The sequence below is a fragment of the Myxocyprinus asiaticus genome, chromosome 9 (genome assembly GCF_019703515.2).
Source record: "Myxocyprinus asiaticus isolate MX2 ecotype Aquarium Trade chromosome 9, UBuf_Myxa_2, whole genome shotgun sequence".
Classification (NCBI taxonomy): Eukaryota; Metazoa; Chordata; class Actinopteri; order Cypriniformes; family Catostomidae; genus Myxocyprinus; species Myxocyprinus asiaticus.
This window is the reverse complement of record NC_059352.1, coordinates 12,919,156-12,943,432: the sequence shown is the minus strand read 5'-3', so window position 1 is coordinate 12,943,432 and position 24,277 is coordinate 12,919,156. Positions and strand designations below refer to the sequence as shown.

Here is a 24,277-nt window from a genome sequence, read left to right as displayed (position 1 = left end):
ATTTTTATAATACATTGTCAACAAATTCCAGAAATGAACACTGAAAAAATAAAGAATAAATAAAAATACAATAAATAGCTAAATAAACATCAGTACTGTTTAGTATCAGTCAATTGCTGACCATTTAAATAAAGAAAAAATAAAATAAATAAAATAAAATAAAAATCAGTACTGTATGTTTAGTATAAGTTAATTGCTGACCATTTAAATAAAGAATAAATAAAAATACAATAAATAGGTAAATAAAAATCAGTACTGTATGTTTAGTATGTCAATTGCCCACCATTAAAACAAAGAATAAAAATAAAATAAATAGCTTAATTAACATCAGTACTGTATGTTTAGTATAAGTCAATTGCTGACCATTTAAATAAAGAATAAATAAAATAAAAATCAGTACTGTATGTTTAGCATGTCAATTGCTGACCATTTAAATAAAGAATAAATAAAAATACAATAAATAACTAAATAAAAATCAGTACTGTATGTTTAGTATAAGTCAATTGCCCACCATTAAAATAAAGAATAAAATAAATAGCTTAATTAACATCAGTACTGTATGTTTAGTATAAGTCAATTGCTGACCATTTAAATAAAGAATAAAAATAAAATAAATAGCTAAATAAACATCAGGGGCCGGTTGCACCAGCTATACATACATTACAACTTAGCCTGTTTGTGGCATAAATGGGCACTAAGTCACAATGTATGCTCTACTAAATATTTGAGTTTAGCACCACTAAATTTATGTAGGATGTAAGCCTACGTATAAACTAAATAATTACGGAAGACTCCGACCAGGAGTAACTGATGTAATAAAAAAGCATTTAATGACATCAATGAGCTCATGTTTTGCGTGACAGGCATCAGTCCTTTTGACATATATGATGATGTTGGCATTTACACTCGTGTACATTTACGAGAGAGAGAAAAAAAAAAACGTACTTTTAAGTGGCTCTTCAGCATGAAACCGATATAACGGTGCAGCTTTTAGGGTGCGTCGCCCGGTGTCAAGTTTCAACACATTCAAAATATATATATATAGGATATTAAAATGAATAAATGTCTATTTTTCCAGCCTGTTGTATTAGTATTTATCACCCCTCATTTATTTTAGATACAGTTCCTTTATATTATTATTTACACAGGGCAAATATACTATTTATTAAATCTACTTTTATTACGCATCCTATTTTAATGTCTGGAAAACCAGACTTTTAAATATTACATTTTGTAAATACAACGACTGGAATTGTTCGGTTGAAGGGGTACCAAACTGTGAATCCTGAACAAAACAGTTTGGTGAATACATGTTTACACATTAGCTTCCACTCAGCTGACAACAATGAAAGTAGCTACGTGGTTAGCTATTTAGCTGTAAGCTCGTTGCCACGGAGAGTAAAAGATGGACTTTTATTTACTTTCCAGCATTGCGTCTCACCAAATAGGTAACAGCAAAGCATGAAATCAACACTCACCACACACAATCTACCACCGCACCATTGTCTGCTGAGCTGCAAAAAGATGCTCTGATGTTAACCTTTCAATCTGCTGCATTACTGACTGTACTGACAAACTATAGCTGGCTAACAGCAAACAGATGTGATAAACATGAGTGACATGGTTGTCAGGGACAGGGTTAACATTATATTAGTTATATAAAACGATGGGGTCATTTTTTATTAACTTTCCAGTATGTATTTCACAAACTAGTTAGCAATTTAAGGAGAAGAGATCACTCAAATCCACACTGTTTAACTCCGCACTGTCTGCAGAGCCACTGTCAGTTCAGAGTCAAAGCGATCGACAGAATGTCCCGTCGCAGCTGCTTAGGACAAAAACTCAGATTAACATAAAAAAGATCACTTTTATTGTGTCTCGTTTGGTGGCTGAGTAGGACACAGTGTGACTGAAGCTACCTTCAGCCCTATCTCTCTGTTTGATTGAGAACTCAAACAAATAAGGCTGGGCATAGAAATGCATCCATTTTTAGACTACAAACTCTTCAGACATGTTTTGAAAGTTCTATTCTCTGGTTGGTGTGCAGCTATGTTGTGTTTTCTGTTGTTGATATCGCAGGTGGTCCTGTTGAAGCATAACAATTATTTTTCGCTTGAACGCCCCACTTCGTGAACGGCAGCGAAACTACATTGCTCTTTTGCAAGGAGCTCTAAAACTCCAGTGCAGACTCATGATTGCGCACAGGAGATCAACCGTCGGTTAAAAGTTTCGCTTAATGACTGAATTTTCTATTTTGGGTGAACTATCCCTTTAAGATTCTGTACTATTTATACAGTCAAATAAGCAAATTTGTGACATAGACCATGTTAATTTGTATGAATGTTCATATTCCCTTGCTTCCTTATAGAACATTTTCAAATCATGCTGGATAGCATGGATCATCAGGTTTTGCATAAACTTGTGCAGTCCAAGCCAACTTGAGTGCATGCTGTCATTAAAGCAAAAAGTGAACATATAAGAGGTTCTTATGCTTTTCAGTCAAATTGTTATGCTGATAATCTCACTTACAATTAAAAATGCAAAACAGAAGCATTTTCATATAGAATTTGCATCTAAAGCCCCACTGATCGCAATAAATAAAAACAGAAATCTGAACGCATGTGGACGACTTTATATTATCCTTTTAAAAATTTCCCTTTAACCAGCATCTTGATACATGCACAATCCCTTTCCTACACTAATTTCCTGGAACTGCATCACAACTGTGTGTCATTCTCTGATCTTGTGGACCACAGACTACAGAAAAATTAATTGCTCATTGAATATGACATTTGTGCCATAATGGAAATCTTTTGCAAAACTGCTGACAGGGGTGGTCTGTCCCTTTAATTTTGTTGAATTATATACTTAAAGCGTTTAGAGAGAGGACCAAAATTCTTTAGTACAAGGATCAAAGACGTTCGAGGTGCCTTTATTTGAATCCAAAGGCACTATTCTATCTAGAGAACTCCCATTTAGGGACACATTTCTTTTATATAAAGTAATAGCACTGGGGATTTGACTTCCTAATGGAGATGTTTAAATGAAGCTTATGGTCTACTTCCCCCTAAATCTGACTAGTTCGAGAAGATAAATTCCCCTGTCAAGGTCGAGATGATCAAACAGATTACAATTATTTTATCCCTCGTCTTTATTAATGAGCACTGTCTTTCTTAGTTATATCATCTAATCAGGATAGATGATATGTCAGCCTTCAGGTTTGTTGTTTTGCACATATTTAAAGGAGTCATAGGGGTTTATAAATTGAGAGATAATAAAATTGTACAGCTTGTCTGGGGAGAAAGTATGCTTTTGGAGTTTTAAAAAGGTCACACTTTTGTATTACATAAATAGAGCAAGCAAATAGACCGATATGTAGAAAACAATTCTGTCAGTTATCATGTAATTAAATGCTTGTCGTTAGGGAAAAAAAACTCACAGTAAAGGTCAAAACAGTGACAAAAATTACTAAAATCATCTCTGTTCCGAAACCAAATGAGCTACCTTGCTAACTACTGCCTATATATGCAGCTGCCTTCTATGGCACCATCCTAATTGAAATGTAACCTTATAAGTGACTGATTTGAAATGCTCAACATAGACATCAACGCTACACGCCACACAAATAGCTCTCCTAACAAAGTACATGAGAGATGTTTGATATGCTACTAGGCAAAAAAATACATAGCGAACAGAAATATTGGGTAAAACAATTAATTCTAATCAAATTAAACTGTTTTCTTGATACTTCTTTTCTTGATTGCATGCAATAAAAGTAGATTTATAATCAACATTTCTCTGGCACATCTGTTATCTTGGGTGAACCTTACCTTGTCGAAATGTATTGAGGGACTGCTTTGTCTGCAAAGGACACATGCGATGCTGCCTTAGAATTCGGCCAAATCAAGGTAGTTTAGAAAGCAGCATAATGTTGCTTTAGAACTACTGTATGCTGTACTACTGTACTTCGGTATTGTGTGCATTACACACTGGCAAGAAGTGTTTCAAGTTACCATGACAATCTCTCTGGCTGTAAACTGACTGAGCTGACACCCTGTTCACAATCGACAGCATGGAAAGGTGAATAATTTGGTTCCCTGATTGGTCGCAGTCACCATAAAACTATGCAGTCATAAGAAATGTTCTTTCTTTCTTTGGTTGCTCACTTTTTTTCTTTCAGTGTCAAGTGCACACCCCTGACACGATCAAGGCTTTGGTGTTCACCCTCTCTCTATCACTCTCCATCTCCTCCCCCTTCTTTCTCTCTCCATTTCCTTGCATTCATCAAAGTCGTAACCCCTGTTGTCTCAGCCGAGTGAATCAGAGTGAGCCCCTGGCACAAAATGAAGGCAAAGTCAACAGGAATTAAGTTTCAGTGCAACTGTTTACTCAACTGTGGCCTGCAGTTATTGAAATTTTATCCACGGTTTTGTGTGACGACTGCGGTAATGAATTCAGTATGGCTGTGATTTTCGAACTGACAACATCACGCTAAGTCCAAGAAGCAGACACAGGCTGAAGCAATTCAGAGGGGCTGGAAAAGGCATAACTGAGAGCCAATCAGAGATGCTTCAGATTATTGATTGACAAGGACACTCTCGTTATGGATTAATTGATCCCATTTTAATTGATCTCATGTGGATTGAAAGGGAAAATAAGATGTCAGATGTGTTGAGGGTTTTATTCTTATACTTAAATGACAATTATGTCATCATTACTCACCCATATTTAGTTCCAAACCCATTTGTTATTTTTTTGTGGAAAACAAAATGAGAAATTTTATGATCCTCTTTTCCATACAACATAAAAGTAGTTCATACTATATTCCAAGTCCATACGATAGCTTTGTGTGAGGAACAGACCAAAATGTTAGTCTTTATTCACTGATAATATTCTCCTCCAGTGAGCTGTTAACTTGCAACCGGATCACTGAGCCAGTGAGCTGAACTCGAGAACTGGATTAATCCAATTCAGGAACTGGATCAATTGGTTCATTGAAAAGAACTGACTCAAACTGATCCATTCAAGAATCGGACTGATTAAGTTCTCAAATGATCTGACTTGTCTAATTAGAGGGAAAGATTATCAGAGAATAATGACTCAAATTTTGGTCTGTACTTCACACAAAACCATTGTATTGCTTCAAACTACTTGGAATACAGTGCACTGTCATTGTATTGAAAAGAGAAGCGTAAACTTTCTTTTGAATTCCACGAAAACCCCCCCCCAAAAAACAGCATACAAATTTGGAATGATGTGAGGGGGAGTATTTAATTTCTTTAATCCAAGTTATCTGAAGTAATCATCATGAAGCATAACCAAAATCTTACCATATGAAACAGAACACAAAATCAATGTCCAAAACAAATCAGTTTTGGGCCTTTCTTTGCTTCCAAACCAGCCATCATGCAGGCCTGTCCTGTTTGCTGTTAAAACAAAGGCACGATGCTCTTCAGTTCAATGACAGCCATGTTATACCGATGGACATCTACTTCAGAGGCTTCCCATCCCCACCAAACAACCCTTGACAACATCTCCCATCATGCCGTGGGGTGCAGATAAAATGCGACTGGCTGATCTTTTCAATGCTGCCCCCTTCAAACACAACACTCACACGGACAGAAAGAGCTTGTCTGTTTATTTCAGTGTGAGTGAAGATTTTTTGGGGGAACTTGTAAATGATAAGACTGCAAATGCAGTGACTGCAACACTCCACGCTTCACTGCCCTGAGAAAGCTCTAAGAAATGCCCTCCTGAGTGTTAGTGGTGTTTACAATGCGACAAGTGAAACCCATGCCCTCCGGATGGACGCCACACGTACACAACTGTCCGTAAATTCCGTTGCACCTATACATTTTAGCGTCGCAATATGCTTACCTTGATAAATATTTCACCTGAATGCAGATGCGGAATAAACACATTGGCAACCAAAAACACAATCACAGAAAGAGCACTTAGTGCGTTTAAAAATTAAAACCGCTCTCAATATACATAAATAATCATAATAATGTGTTTATGTACTCTGGTTGAAGGGGGGACGATGATTAAATATTTACAAGCACTTAAAGAGGGGAGAGAGGGATGCTGTTGACATGCGTTAATAAAGGACAGGTGCATGAGGATTAAAAGAAAGAAAAAGGAAAGAAAGACAGACAGATAGACAGACAAACGGACGAATGAACGAAAGAGCAAATAAATAAACAAACAAATGTAGAAAGCAAAAGAAAGAAAAACAGACTAAAAAACAAAACGAATAAGAGCAAATTAACGGAAAAAAATAGGGAAAGAAAGAATAACAAATGAAAGGAAGAAAGGAAAAAGAAAAAGAAAGGAAACAATAGGCGACAAAAAACTAATGAAAGAGCAAATTAATTAAAGAACGAATAAACAAACACAAAAAAGAAAGAAAAACAGACATGCAAACGAATGAGAGAAAATTAATGAAAAAATTCAAGGCGATTAAATGAACATACAAACAAACAAACAAACAAACTAACAAAAGTATGAAAGAAGGAAAAACAGACGATGAATGAACGGAAGAGCAAATGAATGAAAGAATTAAAGAACTAATAAAAAACCTAAACAGAACACATGAAAGAGCATATGAAAGAAAGATGATTGAATGAACAAACAAACAAACAAGTAAACAAACGAAACAAGCATTACCTGCTGTTGCTGGAAGGTCACAAGGTCAGACACTGTAATGTCAGAGGAGGGTGTGGCGCTCTTGGATCGAACTTCTCGGTGTCCCTCCACACAAGATGGGACGCCGTTCTGATTGGCTGCTCCATTACTTGTCGCCTCTGTCCCTGACTCTTGCATCATGACTTAAAAACCTGCAGCAGAGAGACAAAAAACATTTAGCACATATACACACACACAAAACATTCCACACAAATGTCATTTTTTCTTTGTCCCGCTCAATTTCACATTCCCATCTATCTGTATCTGTACTGTCTACCTTTTTGTTTGCAAGCTTGACTCTTGTATAATAATAAAAAAGACAAAACCTTTAACACTTTTGTTTCTTTTATTCTTGCAGCGCAGACACTAATTCGAATGAGCCCGGCTGAAAAAGTGTGGGCTCAAAAGACGCTAACCATCATTTTCTGTTTGTCATTTTTCTGCTGGGACATGAATGAAGAAACAGAGCATATGGGATGGGAACCCAACCTCGGTCACGTCTCACCAGAGAGGCCCAAGAAAACGCACTGCCTCACAAACAAAACTTGTTTGAAATAGATTTATTTACTCGTATTGCTCCCAGAAGAACCACAGCCCAATAGATTTTTAATGGGAAACAGGACAAGGGGAGTTGGTCGGATAAAAAAACTGACCAAATCAAAACTTCTAGGCAAACGTTCACATGACGGGTGTTAAGTCCTGGGCCCACACGCAAATAAACAAACCTGAAAATATTCAGATGTACTTCCAAAGTACTTACAATAACACATTACATTTTAATGATGACTTTTCATGCACAAAATAGCTTTTTGTTCTTCCAAACCCCTGCCCTTTTCCATCCAACAAATTTGAATTCTCTCAAACGTGTGGTTTTCTCCTTGAAGGCCTTAAGATACTGATATATCTGTGTCGTCCCGAGATAGACACTTAGATTTATATCTTTAGCATTAATTGCAGCCTCTGTTGGCGAGGAGTGCCTTGTAGCCCTGTTTCAGACCATCTTAATGAAGCTGACCAAGCCAGGCAGAAGTAAATTAACTTGGCTTATTAATTATTGATATGAGGCAGAATTAATGCCCTTAAAGCAGTGGGTGCTAATCACATAGGCAGGTGAAAATTGAAAAGAATTCAGATTTATAATGCTGCCCTCTCAGACAGTAATAAGGGGCTTGATAACATGTGGACAAACACATTGGGCACTGACCCATTTGGACCACTGAAGGGCAAAAGCTCTTCCATTGTCTATTTTTATAGCGCTAATGGACACACAAAGAAAGACTGGAGTGACTACATCTAAATAAAAAACTTGATATATAAAAAAAGATATCTGGAATATTTATATTTTGATGGGAATGTCAATTAGAAGTTTTAGGAATGCACTGAAAATTCGCCCAACAAAACCTTTTTTGGGGAATAAAAAAGCCTTTTCTGTTTTTGGACCAACAGACAAACAAAGGCAGAAGATCTTGGACGAAAATGTACACATATTGGATATAAGCCGTGGCCACACTACACTTCGCACTCCATTCACTTACATTCAAATGCTGGAGACCGGAAATGCTCATATCCTTGCCTCCGAAATAATTTTAAATACTCAAAGCCGCAACTTTAATCATATTTAATGCTGAATACCATTTTCCTTATTGGGCCTTTTGTTCATGTTTATTAGGGTGCTTTCATACTAGCACTTTTGGTGTGCACCCGGGGTCGAATGATGTCAAAGTTCGGTTTGTTTGGATAATGTGAACGCTGTTTTCCGAACTCTGGTGCGCACCCGCGTACCGCACCCGGGTCCGCTTGAAAAGGTGGTCTGGGTTACGGTTCATGTGAACTCTGGTACAGTTCGCTGCTGATATGAACGCAATCGTACCAAATTGTGGAAGCGAACCACTTGTGACGATGTGTAAATTCACGTCTTTGTAGGCTCGCGATTGCAATAACAGCTTTATGGTATAATGCATTTTTCATACCTGCTTGTGTCCAAATACACCGCATTCAGAGAGCAGCTCACATTCTTCACATCTATTGCATCCCATCCGTGGGCTCGCGGAAAACAACCACTGATATTCATCACATCATTGCACATTCAATGCATCCGCCGGAGACAAACACAAGTGTTGTTCTGTGTATGGCAATTTTTTTGTGGTAAATCCAAAGAGACAAACTTTAATACTTCACTTAACACAGTGACGTCTTCTTGAGTTGTTACCTAGTTACAGTGGTAAACAGCTGCCGCTTGTACTCACCAGGGCTGGGCGATATGTCTTAAATTATATCTCGATATTTTTCAGCCTATTGACAATATTTTATATATATCTCCATAATTATGTATTTGCTCTAAAATGGCTCAAAAGTGTTTTTTGTTTTGTTTGTTTTTTTTTTTATCAGAGGAACCATAATTTCATCCAAACAGCCATTGTAGCCAAGTAGATTAAATATTTTAAAGACATTAAATCAAAATCTAATAAATCGTTTTTCATTTAATAAACAAAAGGGAGAATAAAATTAAATCATTTTCATTAATATGCACTTTATATTTATATTTCATACACAATGATACATAATAGCTTAATAAAAAGCATTATTTACCTTCAAATGTTTTTACTGTGCAAAGCAACTTCACTGACTTATTTTTGAAACCCCAGTTGAACATTGCATAATACTAAATTATTACCGTGGGACACGTCAGGTTGATTATTATAATATAATGCTGGATTATCATTATTATTCTGATTAAATTTGCATTATAAAAAAGTAATATATTTCTGTCCCATTTACTTCATCTTCACCTGGGGGCTTTTATTTTGACACCGAAAGTGCTGTAGTATTTATAAGGCGCTTTTATTGTGACACAAAAAAGGCAATGTGTACTTAACAGTTTACAATGTTCTGCAATTCCTGAAATGCTGTAATTTCTTCCTTTTCTGTTATTCTGTGCTGCCTTTGTAGATTTGTATAATAACTGTTACTAATGTTTGGAATTGCGCGAATGCTTGAACCTGCATTACTTTAATTTCACAATGCACGCGATCTTACCTGACAGCGCCGCCATGTGCGTGCACTTAGATCAGCGTGTCACCGGTTTGTTCTGAATCAAACACAGACCATGTTTATCTGTCTTTAAATCACAGCCTTTTGTGGATTAATAATCACATATGACCAACTTGCCATTTTGATGTTTTGTTTAATTGTGTAGCACTGAAGGATCATTAAAGTATTCTACTGATGCGCTCTTTATGAAACTTAATGACCAATTGAAAGCACATTAAAATCATCGCGATATTCACGATATTGGTCAATTTTACATCATCAGCAAAATTATCATGATTATATCGTTAATATTCTATATATCGCCCAGCCCTAGTACTCACGTTGATTACGTAATCGAACCACGGTTTGGGCCAAAATAATATGATGTGAACACAGACGAGCGCGGGCAGTGAGAGGGGGAGGAATCAAACTCGGGTTCAGTCCAAGCAATCGAACCAATTGTGAAAGCACCCTAAATGTGAATCATGTAAAAAGGACAGGAAATGATGGGGAGATGAGTATGAAATAGGATTGGGAAGAGTTGCAAGCTGGATTTGAACCTATGTCGCTTGCATGAGCACCTCAACATTCACTAACCACTAGACCATGGCTCTGTTAACTCATTAACTGTTCCTGATGCCAGTCCCCTTTTTCCACCCCTTCCATCACATCACATTTTTTCTATCTTTCTCACAAAAAAACACTCTGAAATAAACTTCACATGCAAACCTATGCCCACGATAATCTAGTCAATTAAAACAGACATTGTGGTACTCCCACAAACAAGCTGAGACATGTTTAGCAAGGTTTTCTCCCGGTGTGTCTTCTTTTAATGTTTTTAGTATCTCATTTGTTCTCGCTTCTTTTTTTCACTGTGTTCTATAAAAGAGGGTGATAATGACCATTATGCATGCACTGTCATTCAGTACTGAATTTTCATAATTAAAAAGGAAAGGCGTAAATTTTAGAATGCGTGGCATCTCTAAAAGTAATCATGAGAATGCGCCGGGGGGCTATTTTAATGTATGCAAAACTAGTGACCCACAATAAAGACGTGAAGCAGCAACGAATGCAAAGTAATGCATGCACGCCCGTATCCACGTCTGAAGAGAGCCAGCTAAAATTAACACCCAATTAATTGACAAACAAATGAAACCCATAAATCTACTTTCTCATTAATTTTTGCCATGGAATAATTCAAAAGCTGCAATATCACGGCAAAAAAAAAAAAAAAAGTATGTAAGAAAATGCCTGTTATCCATCACGAATATCAAATAGATGGAGGAAAAATAACCTGGTGAAAGGGCATTAATAATCTCAATGGCATTATGAATTAAGCTATTGTTTTAGTGTTTTCACAATTCCAGCTAAAATTGCTTTGATTTCTTCACCAAAGTGCAATGTTGTTCTTAATTGCTATTTTTTATATTTCATTAACTGAAAATTAACATAACTGGAAAAGCTAAAACTAAACTAGAATACATTTTCATAACTCTAAAACTAACTAAAATAAAAATGGCCACAAATTAATTTGTTTACATTTTTGATACACATTATGATATATTACAAAATTTTAAACCTTTAAAAACCGCCTTCATTCGACATGAAAATGGCAATAAAACTTGATGGCCCTGAGAAATGTAATAGCATTAAACATATTTAAATTATACAATTTAATTCAAATAAAAACAAACTATACTAACAAATCAAGCTGAAACTAAAAAAAATAAATAAAAAAAGTAATGAAAACAGAGTAAAAAGTAATAAAAACTAAATTAAATAGAAAATAAAAAAGAAATAATACTAAATTAAAAAATCAACGTTATAATAACCCTAGTACAAAACAATTGCGTAAATGTTTTTTTTTTTTTTTTTTTTTTGTCATATATACTCACTGAGCACTTTATTAGGAACACTATGGTCCTAATAAAGTACCCGATGTGGTCTGTTGTAGCCCATTTGGTTTGACGTGTTGTGCAATCTGAGATGCTATTCTGCTCACTACAATTGTACAGAGTGGTTATCTGAGTTACCGTAGCCTTTCTGTCAGCTTGAACCAGTCTGGCCATTCTCTGTTGACCTCTTTCATCAACAAGGCGTTTCCGTCTGCACAACTGCCGCACTCTGGATATTTTTAGTTTTTGGAACCATTTTGAGTAAATTCTAGTGACTGCTGTGTGTGAAAATCCCAGGAGATCCGCAGTTACAGAAATACTCAAACCAGCCCGCCTGGCACCAACAATCATGCCACACTCGAAATCACTTAGTGATGTGAACATTAACTGAAGCTCCTAACCCACATCTGCGTGATTTTATGCATTGCACTACTGCCACACAATTGGCTGATTAGATATTCGCATGAATAAGTAGGTGCACAGGTGTTCCTGATAAAGTGCTCAATGAGTGTAAATGCAAATAACGGACAGGTAAACACACACACCACCACCGCACACATCAGCAAAATTCCATGAAAATCAGATTTGTTTGTTTACAGTGTTAATCGAAGCTTTAAATAAAAAGAAAACAAAGACTTAAGGAGGGGAAAAAAAACGGCACAATAATGGAAATTCCCGGAGATTAAGCCCCCGCCGCCAGGCACCCATCAAACAAACCTCATCAGATGTCTGTGCCTTTTCTGGGCAAAACGTCTGCTTGCTAAACACAACAAGTGTTCAGAACAAACAACAGATAATAGAACAAGGTCAGAATTTGAGTTTGTTTATATTTCATTCGGTTCATCTAATATTGCAAGCACAATAAACAATACAATACAATCATGTGTTGTACACCCCACCTGGTCTACATATGAGTAAGTAAATAAAAAAAAATTCCCTTATTTATTAACTTCCCGGATCAGACTGCGAGAATGCATGTGTGTTTATGGAGGGAGAGTGTGTTTGTGTGTGCCATGCACCAGGCCAGAAAGTAGACTCCACCAGTGTAAAAAGATGCTGTCATTCCGGTAAGTTATGAAAGCCCACCTGCTCTTACAAGTCAATGTTCTCACACCACCCCTGTTTATACAAGCTTTCAACAAAAGCACAACATTCTTACGTTCCAGATAAGCAGTCACAATAAGCACAACAAAACCCCATGATGACTTTTGTTTAGGTTCAACCTTGTTGCTTGTCTAGACAACACAACAGTCTGTATGACTGAAGAAGTGTGAGACCAAGTTTTTCCCCAAGGATTTCTGATGAATTATGTGGACAGCTGTATTTTGTCTAATGTGGTTCACAGCAAACAACAACCTTATACAGTAATGTTTTGGGCAAGTTTCAGGCTTTTCTATCTTAACTGGTTAGGCCAGACATCTTAATTCCAGTGCAGATGAATTTTAATACTACAGCATACAATGATGTTCTAGAGAATTGTGTGCTTGCAACATTGTGACAAAAGTTTAGGGAGGCCCCTTTTTTGTTCCAGCATGACAATGCCCTTGTGCATAAAGTGAAGTGTCTTAAAAACATGGTTTACAAGTCTGTGTGGAAGAACACGACTGGGCTGAACAAAGCCCAGACATCTCTAATTCCAATATCTAGTGGAAGCCCTATTTTTTCGAATGGTTTTTAAAATTAAAGGAATAGTTTACCCAAAATTGAAAAATCAGTCATAATTTACTTCCCCTTTTGTCATTTCAAACCTATATGGCTTTCTTTCTTATACGGATTACAAAAGGAGATGTTTTAATGAATGCCTTGGTCGGACTTTGAGGAATATTCCGAGTTCAATACAAAATAATCTCAATCGACAGCTTTTGTACTTTGATTACCACCAAAAATAATTATGGACCATTCCTCCTTTTATTTAAGAAAAGCAAAAATCGAGATTACACTGAAGCACTTACAATAGAAGTGAACTGGTCAAATTGTTGAAGGGTTTAAAGGCAGACATGTGAAGCTTATAATTTTATAAAAGCACTTACATTTATTCTTCTGTTAAAACTTGTGTAATATTTGAGCTGTAAAGTTGTTTAAATAAAGGTTTTAGGGTTTACGCTGTTACATCGTCATGGTACGAAAGTTGTAATATTGGATATAACTTTACACAGAAAAGGTAAGTAAGCAATTTTAATCACATAAAATCATGTTAACATGTATAATGTTTATGTCTTGTGGCTATACTTTTGAAACAGTGAGTATATTAATGCTTACGGATTGGTCCCATTCACTTCACCTCACTGTCACCCAGATTTGTAATTTGTTTTAAGAAAAGGAGGGACAAGTCTAAATAAATTTTTGTGGAAATCAACATTCTGCCACAAATGCTGTTGATTGAGCTTAACTTGTATTGAACATGGAACATTCCTTTAATATAATGGCAGTGGATAGTTCTTCACTTCAAAGCTCAAAGGGCCCAAAAGCATCATAAATGTAGTCCATTCGGCTCCTGCAAAATATTCCAAGACTTCCAAGAGAAAATCTTGACGTCAAGGCACAGGTATCGCACACAGAACACATCGGTGTGGTGAATGTAGGTGGCAGTCCAAAACACTTTTATGCACTTCTTCAAGAATAAACAAAGTTACGTCGATGAGTTTGCAGTCAAGCGGTGGCGGTGGTGTACATTCATAGAAAATAATGGTTTCAAATTTTAGGACTGTTTGTCTGTGTGTTGTCTGCAAGATGCGTTTGGACCAAGGGTGAGTAAACTATGACAGAATTAGAATTTTTTTGGTGAACTATTGCTTTCAAAATGTGTTCAACATTCTGTACACATATGGATATGTCCACATACTTTTGGCCATGTAGTGTGTCACTCATAACGACCAAGCAGATATCTTTCATGTCGAGTGAGATGGATGCCAAGGCTCCTCAAAAGTCTGTCTATCCCATCATTCTCTAAGTCAGATATCTTGCATCATCTTTACCTTCAATTTGAGTCTTCTATCTCGAGACACAATTTTGTATCACTCAAACCCACTGGCATAACCTGGGATAGTGACTCGCACTCGTCGAGGTGAAGAAGAATTGCTCGTCGCCCTCTCAAAGAGGAAATGACAGCAGAGATGACATTCTGCCAAAAGGAAATTTCAAAGCGAGACCAAATAGACCCTCTAATCTCGCTAGTCCACTCCAAGCCAAAAACATATCTCGACAGTACTGTGGCAACATTTTCGGAGTAAAACTTTCACCCTTTGCTAGATGCACCCTCGTTTGAACATACGAGTTTTGTCTTTTCTGTTTTCTTGAGTGTGCTTCAAGACCTTGCAGAGCTAACACCGGTCCAACTGTTCCCACAAATAAAGCTCGCTATTTGTTTAATAACTGATTGCTGCCATGACTACGGTAAACAAGAGGAAAGCAGGGCTTTTTCTTTCTGTTTATGAACAAACACATCTTCTCGCAAAGAGCAATTTAACATTAACCAGGTGGAATGATCAACAGATCCCATAGGTTACACAGAGGGCAAGTCGTAATGTAAACACTCTTCAGAGCAAAAAAGAATGAAAGAGGGCTGGCGAGCATATATGGACAGCAAGGTGGATGCAGATGCAGCCCATCTTGAATAAACAGCTGGGGGACAAACTCAAGACAAACAAACAGTCGTTCTCCTGACATTTAAAGAAGCATTAAAATGGGTGGGCAACAGCTGCTAGTGGTCAACGTGAATGTGAGCAAGACGGGGGCCATCGCTATATAGGGCAGGGTCTCATGGACTTTACATTCCTCATACTATATTACTCATATAAGTTAGTCTTGGTCTGTGGAACAAACAAGCAAGACAAGCCAGATCATCATTATTGCCACAACAAAAACAGCAGGAAGGAACTTGTAAAACACGTTATATATTACAGCAGTCAATAACTCAGTATCTAGTTCTTGGAAATATCAATTATGGCTGTGGGTTTGTTTTACTGTACTGTAAATATACTCACAATGGTATTGACTGAGGAAGTAAAACAAATTAAAGTATTTGATAGTAAGTGTATGCACAAACACAACCAAACCCAGAATGCATAAATTATTTTGCATCAAATATACTCTATTATTTTAACTGTTTTCTTTTTGGAGTGGTGGTGATAGCCTAATGGTTAAAGTCTAAGATAAACTCACGGCAAAGTTCTTCTTCGTTTTTCACTCATAGCTAGAAAGTCAAAACAGTCTCTTTCTTTCTTTCTTTTTCTTCCAGTCTTGTATGTCTACCTGCTCTCACATTCATTTAATTTAACTCTCCAAATCGATTTACCCCCTTTCTGAAGAGGTACAAAAACGAGTGATACAGGGGTCTAAACACATATTTATTACACATTGAGAGGAACATAATAAGATCCTCATGCATGAAATCCAGATTGAAACATATCACCAGACCATCACCGCAAGCCAGGGCCTGAAGTTCTGAAATGTCGCGCACAATGATTCAAATAAATTTGAACTCATTATTACACTACAAGCTTGAGAAATGAACGAGAAATGAACAATCAGGAAACAGTCAACTAAACGACAACTCCAGTGGAGAGGCTAAATAGATGTATAATTTCCAAAGGTACACAAAACAGTTTGCCTCCAACGAATAAATTCACAGTATGACAAATTCACTGCAGCGATAAAGGTCCTGCTGTGCTGATACAATGACAGAACTCCCAAAAGTAAGGCAGGCCACGGTATTTTTAGTGAAACAGCCAATAGAGACCAATGTAAATAAGAAAAAGTGTAATGAGTTTTAATGCAGCCGCTACCAGGATAGAAAGGGCAATTTTGGGATGTGGAACTACAGTCAGGAGTGGTTTGTGGCAAATTCCTCAGCGACTCTCCTTCAAGTGACATTGAAGGATTCAATTGCAGACAGCTTGGGATGATAAGCACACCAGTGCAGCAGCAAAGAGTCAGTAACTGTGAACTGGGTCTTGCCATGTTCATGTGAGGCCTCAAGCTGCAGGTATGGAGGCCTTCACTCAAAAAGCCCCACAGCACAACGGACAATTTAGAACTGTCAAATACCTGCGAAAACACAAGGCAAGGAAAACAAGGCATTCAATCTCCCGCATCCTCTGGGGCTGGCCAAAGTGCATATTGTTTTAATATTATTTAAAAGTGTGTCATATATTTTTAATCATTGTTACTCTAAATTCATGCAAGGAACACTCCCAAGGGTGGGGAGAACGTGGAATTTTGCGTAGAGGAAATGTGTCAACTGCATATTTGTGAGACGGGGAGTTTAGCCTCAGCAAACTGTGTCTAATTAATATTTCCAGTCCAAACCATGAGAGGGCTTGTATTATAAGAAACATTATCTTGGGGGTAAATTACCCAGTTGCACTGCCATGGTGTCAATTGGCATTAATGGAAAAAGCAACAACATAACTAAAGCAGAGTGTTTTCTTGGACAACCAACGCTTGATATGCAGGCCCATTAGCCTCTAGCATCATAGCTATAAGTGTTTGCTAAAGAAATAATGGTAAATATAAATACCAAAGTGCTCAAACAATTCAAGCAATTAAAAAATGATTTATCAAAGCAGAGTCTGAGTAAAACACGAAAGGAAGTTTGTTACAGACTGTATTGCTTTATTGATATCTGACCTGTGCGTTTGGGCATCTTGATATTGAATGGTAGGGTATTGTTCGTTATGTTAAGTTAAATGTCTTATTGCTCAACAGAAGTACTTCTCATTGGAAGAGTTGAAAAGGTGAGGTGCTCATTACCAGACAAAATTAATACAATGACAAATAATGACATTTGTCATTTTAGTCCCTCCAGGGCTCAGAGATCATAAGATAATGCAAATTCATACAATGTTCACATTATTTGTGATAGCTTCTAATTTTGTCTTATTTCTGCAATATTATATCAAATGTAAACATAAGAGATACAGAAGAGAAAAAAACTGTATGCAGCTGTTACCTTAATATCTGACCCTTAAAATGACATTATATTAGGTGTTATATTTGCCATCCACCATTTCTCTGACAAAGTGTTTGCTTTTTTCCAACGAGAGTCTATGGGATGTATGTTTGAGTAGTTTATAGAAACGATAAAAAAAAAAAGAAAAGAATTAAAAATAAAATGAAATAAAAAAGGTCTTACGTTCATCAGAATTATCGAAAATACGAGTTTCCTACTTGGAAGTTGCACATGAATGACCCCTTAAGTCGTAATAAAGACTGTGAAACTCAGAAATCGAGTTTCCGAGTTGGGAGGAGATGTTAACTTTCAACATGGCGGAGGAGATTACTGTTCATGTAGCAAATTTGTGAAACATCCAATGTGCCTAAGATTTTTGTACAGTACTGTATATGTATATATATACACTATATTGCCAAAAGTATTCGCTCACCTGCCTTTAGATGCATATGAACTTAAGTGACATCCCATTCTTAATCCATAGGGTTTAATATGACGTCGGCCCACTCTTTGCAGCTATAACAGCTTCAACTCTTCTGGGAAGGCTTTCCACAAGGTTTAGGAGTGTGTTTATGGGAATTTTTGACCATTCTTCCAGAAGCGCATTTGTGAGGTCAGACACTGATGTTGGACGAGAAGGCCTGGCTCGCAGTCTTCGCTCTAATTCATCCCAAAGGTGCTCTACCGGGTTGAGGTCAGGACTCTGTGCAGGCCAGTCAAGTTCTTCCACACCAAACTCGCTCATCCATGTCTTTATGGACCTTGCTTTGTGCACTGGTGTGCAGTCATGTTGGAACAGGAAGGGGCCATCCCCAAACTGTTCCCACAAAGTTGGGAGCATGGAATTGTCCAAAATCTCTTGGTATGCTGAAGCATTCAGAGTTCCTTTCACTGGAACTAAGGGGCCAAGCCCAGCTCCTGAAAAACAACCCCACACCATAATCCCCCCTCCACCAAACTTCACAGTTGGCACAATGCAGTCAGACAAGTACCGTTCTCCTGGCAACCGCCAAACCCAGACTCGTCCATCAGATTGCCAGATGGAGAAGCGTGATTCGTCACTCCAGAGAACGCATCTCCACTGCTCTAGAGTCCAGTGCTGGCGTGCTTTACACCACTGCATCCGACGCTTTGCATTGCACTTGGTGATGTATGGCTTGGATGCAGCTGCTCGGCCATGGAAACCCATTCCATGAAGCTCTCTACGCACTGTTCTTGAGCTAATCTGAAGGCCACATGAACTTTGGAGGTCTGTAGCGATTGACTCTGCAGAAAGTTGGCGACCTCTGCACACTATGCGCCTCAGCATCCGCTGACCCCGCTCTGTCATTTTACGTGGCCTACCACTTCGTGGCTGAGTAGCTGTCATTCCCAATCGCTTCCACTTTGTTATAATACCACTGACAGTTGACTGTGGAATATTTAGTAGCGAGGAAATTTCACGACTGGACTTGTTGCACAGGTGGCATCCTATCACAGTACCAAGCTGGAATTCAGCTCCTGAGAGCGGCCCATTCTTTCACAAATGTTTGTAGAAGCAGTCTGCATGCCTAGGTGCTTCATTTTATACACCTGTGGCCATGGAAGTGATTGGAACACCTGAATTCAATTATTTGGATGGGTGAGCGAATACTTTTGGCAATATATATATATATATATATATATATATATATATATATATATATATATATATATATATATATATATATATAGGCACTTCTCACACACCTTCTCACACACCTGATCGCACAAATGCTCAATGGGGTTAAGATCCATAACACTCTTTTCCAATTATCTGTTTTCCAATGTCTGTTTTTCTTTGACCACTCTAACCTTTTCTTTTTGTTTTTCTGTTTCAAAAATGGCTTTATCTTTGTAATTCTTCCCATAAGGCCTGTACCCCTGAGTCTTCTCTTTACTGTTGTATATGAAACTGGTGTTGAGCAGGTAAAATTCAATGAAGCTGTCAGCTGAGGACATGTGAGGCATCTATTTCTCAAACTAGAGACTCTAATGTATTTATCCTCTTGTTTAGTTGTTCTGTCCTTGTTAGAGCCAGTTGTCCTTTGTCTTTGAAGACTGTAGTGTACACTTTTGTATGAAATCTTCAGTTTTTTGGCAATTTCAAGCATCGTATAGCCTTCATTCCTCAAAACAATGATTGACTGATGAGTTTCTAGAGAAAGCTGTTTCTTTTTTGCAAATTTTTACCTAATATTGACCTTAAGACATGCCAGTCTATTGCATACTGTGGCAACTCAAAAACAAACACAAAGACAATGTTAAGCTTCATTTAACGAACCAAATAGCTTTCTGCTGTGTTTGATATAGTGGAAAGTGATTTTCTAGTACCAAATTAGCAATTTAGCATGATTACTCAAGGATAAGGTGTTGGAGTGATGGCTGCTGGAAATGGGGCCTGTCTAGATTTGATCAAAAATTACTTTTTTCAAATAGTGATGGTGCTGTTTTTTTACATCAGTAATGTCCTGACTATACTTTGTGATCAGTTGAATGCCACTTTGGTGAATTAAAGTACCAATTTCCTTTCGAAACAGCAAAATCTGTACATTATTCCAAACTTCTGGCTGCCATATATATATATATATATATATATATAAGGATCCGAAATAAAGTACTTTGAGATGCTGGTGGGGCTGGCTTTAACTACTGTGCACTTGTTGATTTCCAACAAGCCAGCAAGTTTTGTGAGGCATGTAACATGCGTTTATCAGGTGCAAACATGCTGTAGATCTCAGCAGGCCTGCATGCACAAAACCTAATTTCTGCACAAAAACATTTGCCATCACTGCTTGCGTCTTGTGAACAAAAGCAAAGGCCGTAGGGGAACCCCATAAGACTACTTTGCGACATTCAGGAATCACATGTTATATACGGCCAAGATTCTTTACCACAGACATCAACCACAACATCGTTTGGTATAGTTTCCATCCTGCACACTTAGCCAATATCAAGATTTTGCACAGCTGTGAGGTGCTGGTGCCAAATTGTAGAGTTGTGCACAAATATTAAATACCTTTCTGAATGTTTTCTACAAAGTGTTTGTTCCAAAATGAGTGGACATACTGTATGGGTTCCCTTCTGTCATATTGGTGTCATACACCTCTCCTATAGAATAACTGCAGGTGTGTCATTATGCTAAAAGCTTCAGACTTCTAAAAACAGTTAGTTGAGATGGATATAGACACTTATTAATACACTGAATGGGTTAAAAAGAATGGGTTGAGTTCCACGTCTTCCATTAAGCAGTTAAACCAAAGGTAAAGGGCATGCTAGGGGTAAACAGCAAAAGACCTTGCATGAATCCAATGTGCGCTTTAATGGAATCAGCTTTTTAACAACTTTTTTTTGTGTTAAATACAGTCCGTGTCAGTGAGATACGTCCCACCCATAAAGCAAGCGCAATGACAATGTACAGTGGCCACTAAGGCATCGTGCTATTTTCTGCAATTCTCAGCTGATTAGGGTCATTATGTTGGAACCCTGATTTATGCTGTCATTTCCTCTCACCCTATCCTGCATCAATGAATCTTAATGAATTGGTAAATAAGGGTGAGGATTACACTCTGCGACACCGAAACATTCCTCACCCTCCATGCCACCAGATTTATGGAGCCAATTAGGGACTAACGGAGAAAATTGGCTGGCAGGAAAATAATATTCTTTATGGTACAAAATGGAAAAGCATTTGCGCTGAAGGGCAATTGTATTGTCAGCATTACGTCCATAAAATATCCCCTCCACCCTACAGAGAGAGAGAGAGAGAGAGAGACCTTCGGGCAATCTTTCTTAAATTATGGAACGGAAGTGCATGCGTACAAGATGTTTTTGGAGACAAAAAGTTTTTTTTATTAATTTATATATATATATTTACATGTTTTAGTTTGTTACAAACATTGAGACAATGGATAACAAAATAACCTTGTTGAAAAACAATGTCTTTATCCATTATGTGCAACAAAATAAAATAGCCATTATCCTTTTGATGTGCCATTTAGAACATTTTTCTCATTTTTAATGCCCACAAGTTATTCCAAACCACAAATAAATAAATAAACAAACAAAAGAAACAACGCAAGAAAAACAATTGCAAGAATGAAGACGGTGACATTGTAAGATTTACTGTGAGTGCATTAAGGAGCCATCGGCGTAATTGTGATAAGGTAAAAAGGGATTAAATAAACACGTGCACCTTTCTTGTCCTGTTACCATGAATCATGCACCAGCACAAAAATCGCCCTATAAACCAATCAGTTGTCTCAATGATCAAAACAACAGCGCCTGCCGCGGAATGGCTAATGCCATCCTTTGCTTCTTTTTTGTTTTTATATGTTTTTTCTTGTCTTTTTTTGAGGCTTACAAAGAGGGTATATAGAAAAGGACATGTACGAGAAAGAATCTGCAAAAAAAAAAGCCACCTCTTCTTATTAACGGCAGCATCTTAGCAGCAAGCTCAGTGTGCTAACGAGCCCCCTTTATGTATTACATATTGTGACTAGATTCAGAGCGTAACAGCGGCTCGTCACATCAAACAAGCAAAGGCCTGTTATTAGATGGAGGGCCGGGAGAGAGGCTGTGTGAAAAGAAGTGGAAAATTAAAGTTGAAGCCAAGCAGGAAAGGCCTTAATTTACTGGCATGAACAGTATGCAAATGAGATTACTCTCTGCTTAACTGCATCATTTATGTCCATAATTATGGCATCATCATTATGGGACTCAAATTAAATTACAGCGTAATTAGCATATCAAAGTGATTGGTTAAAGTTTAAAACAAATACCCAATTTTCGTTAATGAAATGCTATAATCGACACTCGTGTAAAAGTCGGAATGAAAACAGACAAAACAAATATGTGTTTTCGAGGGGCGGGGAAGGGGAGAAACCAGGATCCCATTTCGGCGCACTCGTTTTCCCAAATGAAAGCCCTTGTTTTGATGAGGGAGGGGCTCGCTAGGGGCTGTTTTTGTTGGGGTAGGGGGTTACTTACCTTGTGGAGCTCACACACTCCAGTTCCATTTCCTAGAGTCACTCTGATCAAAGGTACTATTTCACACACTTGCCACTTTGGAGCTCATCAATAAAATACAAATCACTTCACGACTGATCCAATGAGTGGGAGAGTATGTGTGTGTGTGTGTGAGAGAGAGAGAGAGAGGCAAAGGAGAGAAAGAAAAAGAGAAATGAGAGAGAGATTGGGGAGGGATTACATCTAATGGGCTTATAAACTTACATTTGAAAGTGGAAGGAAAACACCTCAAGTTTCCAACAGAATTATCATGAATATTAACATTTAACCATTGCCGTCTACTGCAAGCCACTGCACCAGGAACAAAATCCATTAACCCAATTCAAAGTAACTAGCAGCCCTCATGACAAATCACACCATAGGCATCATTTTAAAGGAATTATTTACTCAGAAATAAAAATTCTGTCATAATTTATTCCAGAATTTCCTTTAAAGAACACAAAGGTGAAATTTTAATGAAAATTCTAGTACATCTTGTCAATACAATGGAAGTGTATAGTGATTCACTTTCAAGCTTAAAAAAAAAAAAAAAAAAGACACAAAAGTATCATAAAAGTAGTCCATGCAACTCACGCATTATATTCCAAGCAATAAAATAAGTCACTTTTCAGTGAGATCTCTCACATGAACACGCAAGCCGCTGCTAACCATCTTCTATCACTGTGATTATAAATTATGACATAATTTTAAGTTTTGGTGAACTATTCCTTTAAGTTGGGGATGGTAAGGACATGTCCCTCCCACTTTTTGCCATGGCAGATTTTGTCCCCACCCCTTTATAAAAACACAGTGTGGTCACAGAGGTATACTTAGTAAAGTACTGTTACAATTTTAGTTTATAATAAAACAAAACAAAACAAAAAAAAAAACATTTGAGATTCGAACCTGGGACCTCTCGGATCAAAAGTAAAAAGCCTAACTGAAATACATCAAGCCACAACTGCTCTTTAAGCTTTGATCCAAGTATATCCAAGATATCAAATGAAATATGTCAGTATAACATTGTTTCACTTCTATTTATCAAAATTAAGAATGATTACTCCCACAGTTCAATATGTCAAAAGAACATATTTTTACTTTAATAATAATAATAATTAAAAAAAGCCATTGAATATGCTATATTATATATATATATATATATATATATATATATATATATATATATATATATAATTCTGTACAATTTCTTTAACACTTTTCGGTAAGGTTCTATTTGCAAACATTTGTAAATGCATTAGGTATCATGAACCCAGTGAACAATATTTTTAACATTTGTTAATCATGGTTAATGTTAATTTTAAAAAAAAGTTAGTTTACAATGCATCAAGTAATGTTAACAGGTACAACTTTACATTTTCAAAATATATTAGTACACAGTATGCTAAGATTAACATTAACCAGGATTTATAACTGCCATTTTCTAACATAACACATAACACACACACACAGTTTTTTAACACAAAGTGATGCCCATGGATCACACACACACACACACTTTTGTCACACAAACATGCCTGTGTGAGAGCAAACGGCAGAGTTTTGTGTCATATGCTCCTTTCTTTGATCCACAGCTTCAACACTTTCATGTCGCCACATTATTGATCTCATTCTGAATTTATGATGCACTTCTCTGTTCCCAGAGCAAAATCTCAGGTCTTAACTCTCAGACATA

At 37.2% G+C, this 24,277-nt stretch overlaps 1 protein-coding gene across 8 annotated transcripts in view; it reads right to left on the bottom strand.

Moving 5' to 3' along the window:
* LOC127445628 (forkhead box protein P1-B-like) overlaps window positions 1-24,277 on the bottom strand; it is a 263,267-nt gene that overhangs the window by 125,723 nt on the left and 113,267 nt on the right. For all 8 annotated transcript variants that reach the window (XM_051705821.1, XM_051705818.1, XM_051705826.1 and 5 more), the window contains one exon: window positions 6,667-6,836. In XM_051705821.1, coding sequence (XP_051561781.1) covers window positions 6,667-6,825 — 159 coding nt within the window. In that variant the 5' untranslated portion in view covers window positions 6,826-6,836. The remainder of the gene's footprint in view (window positions 1-6,666; window positions 6,837-24,277) is intronic.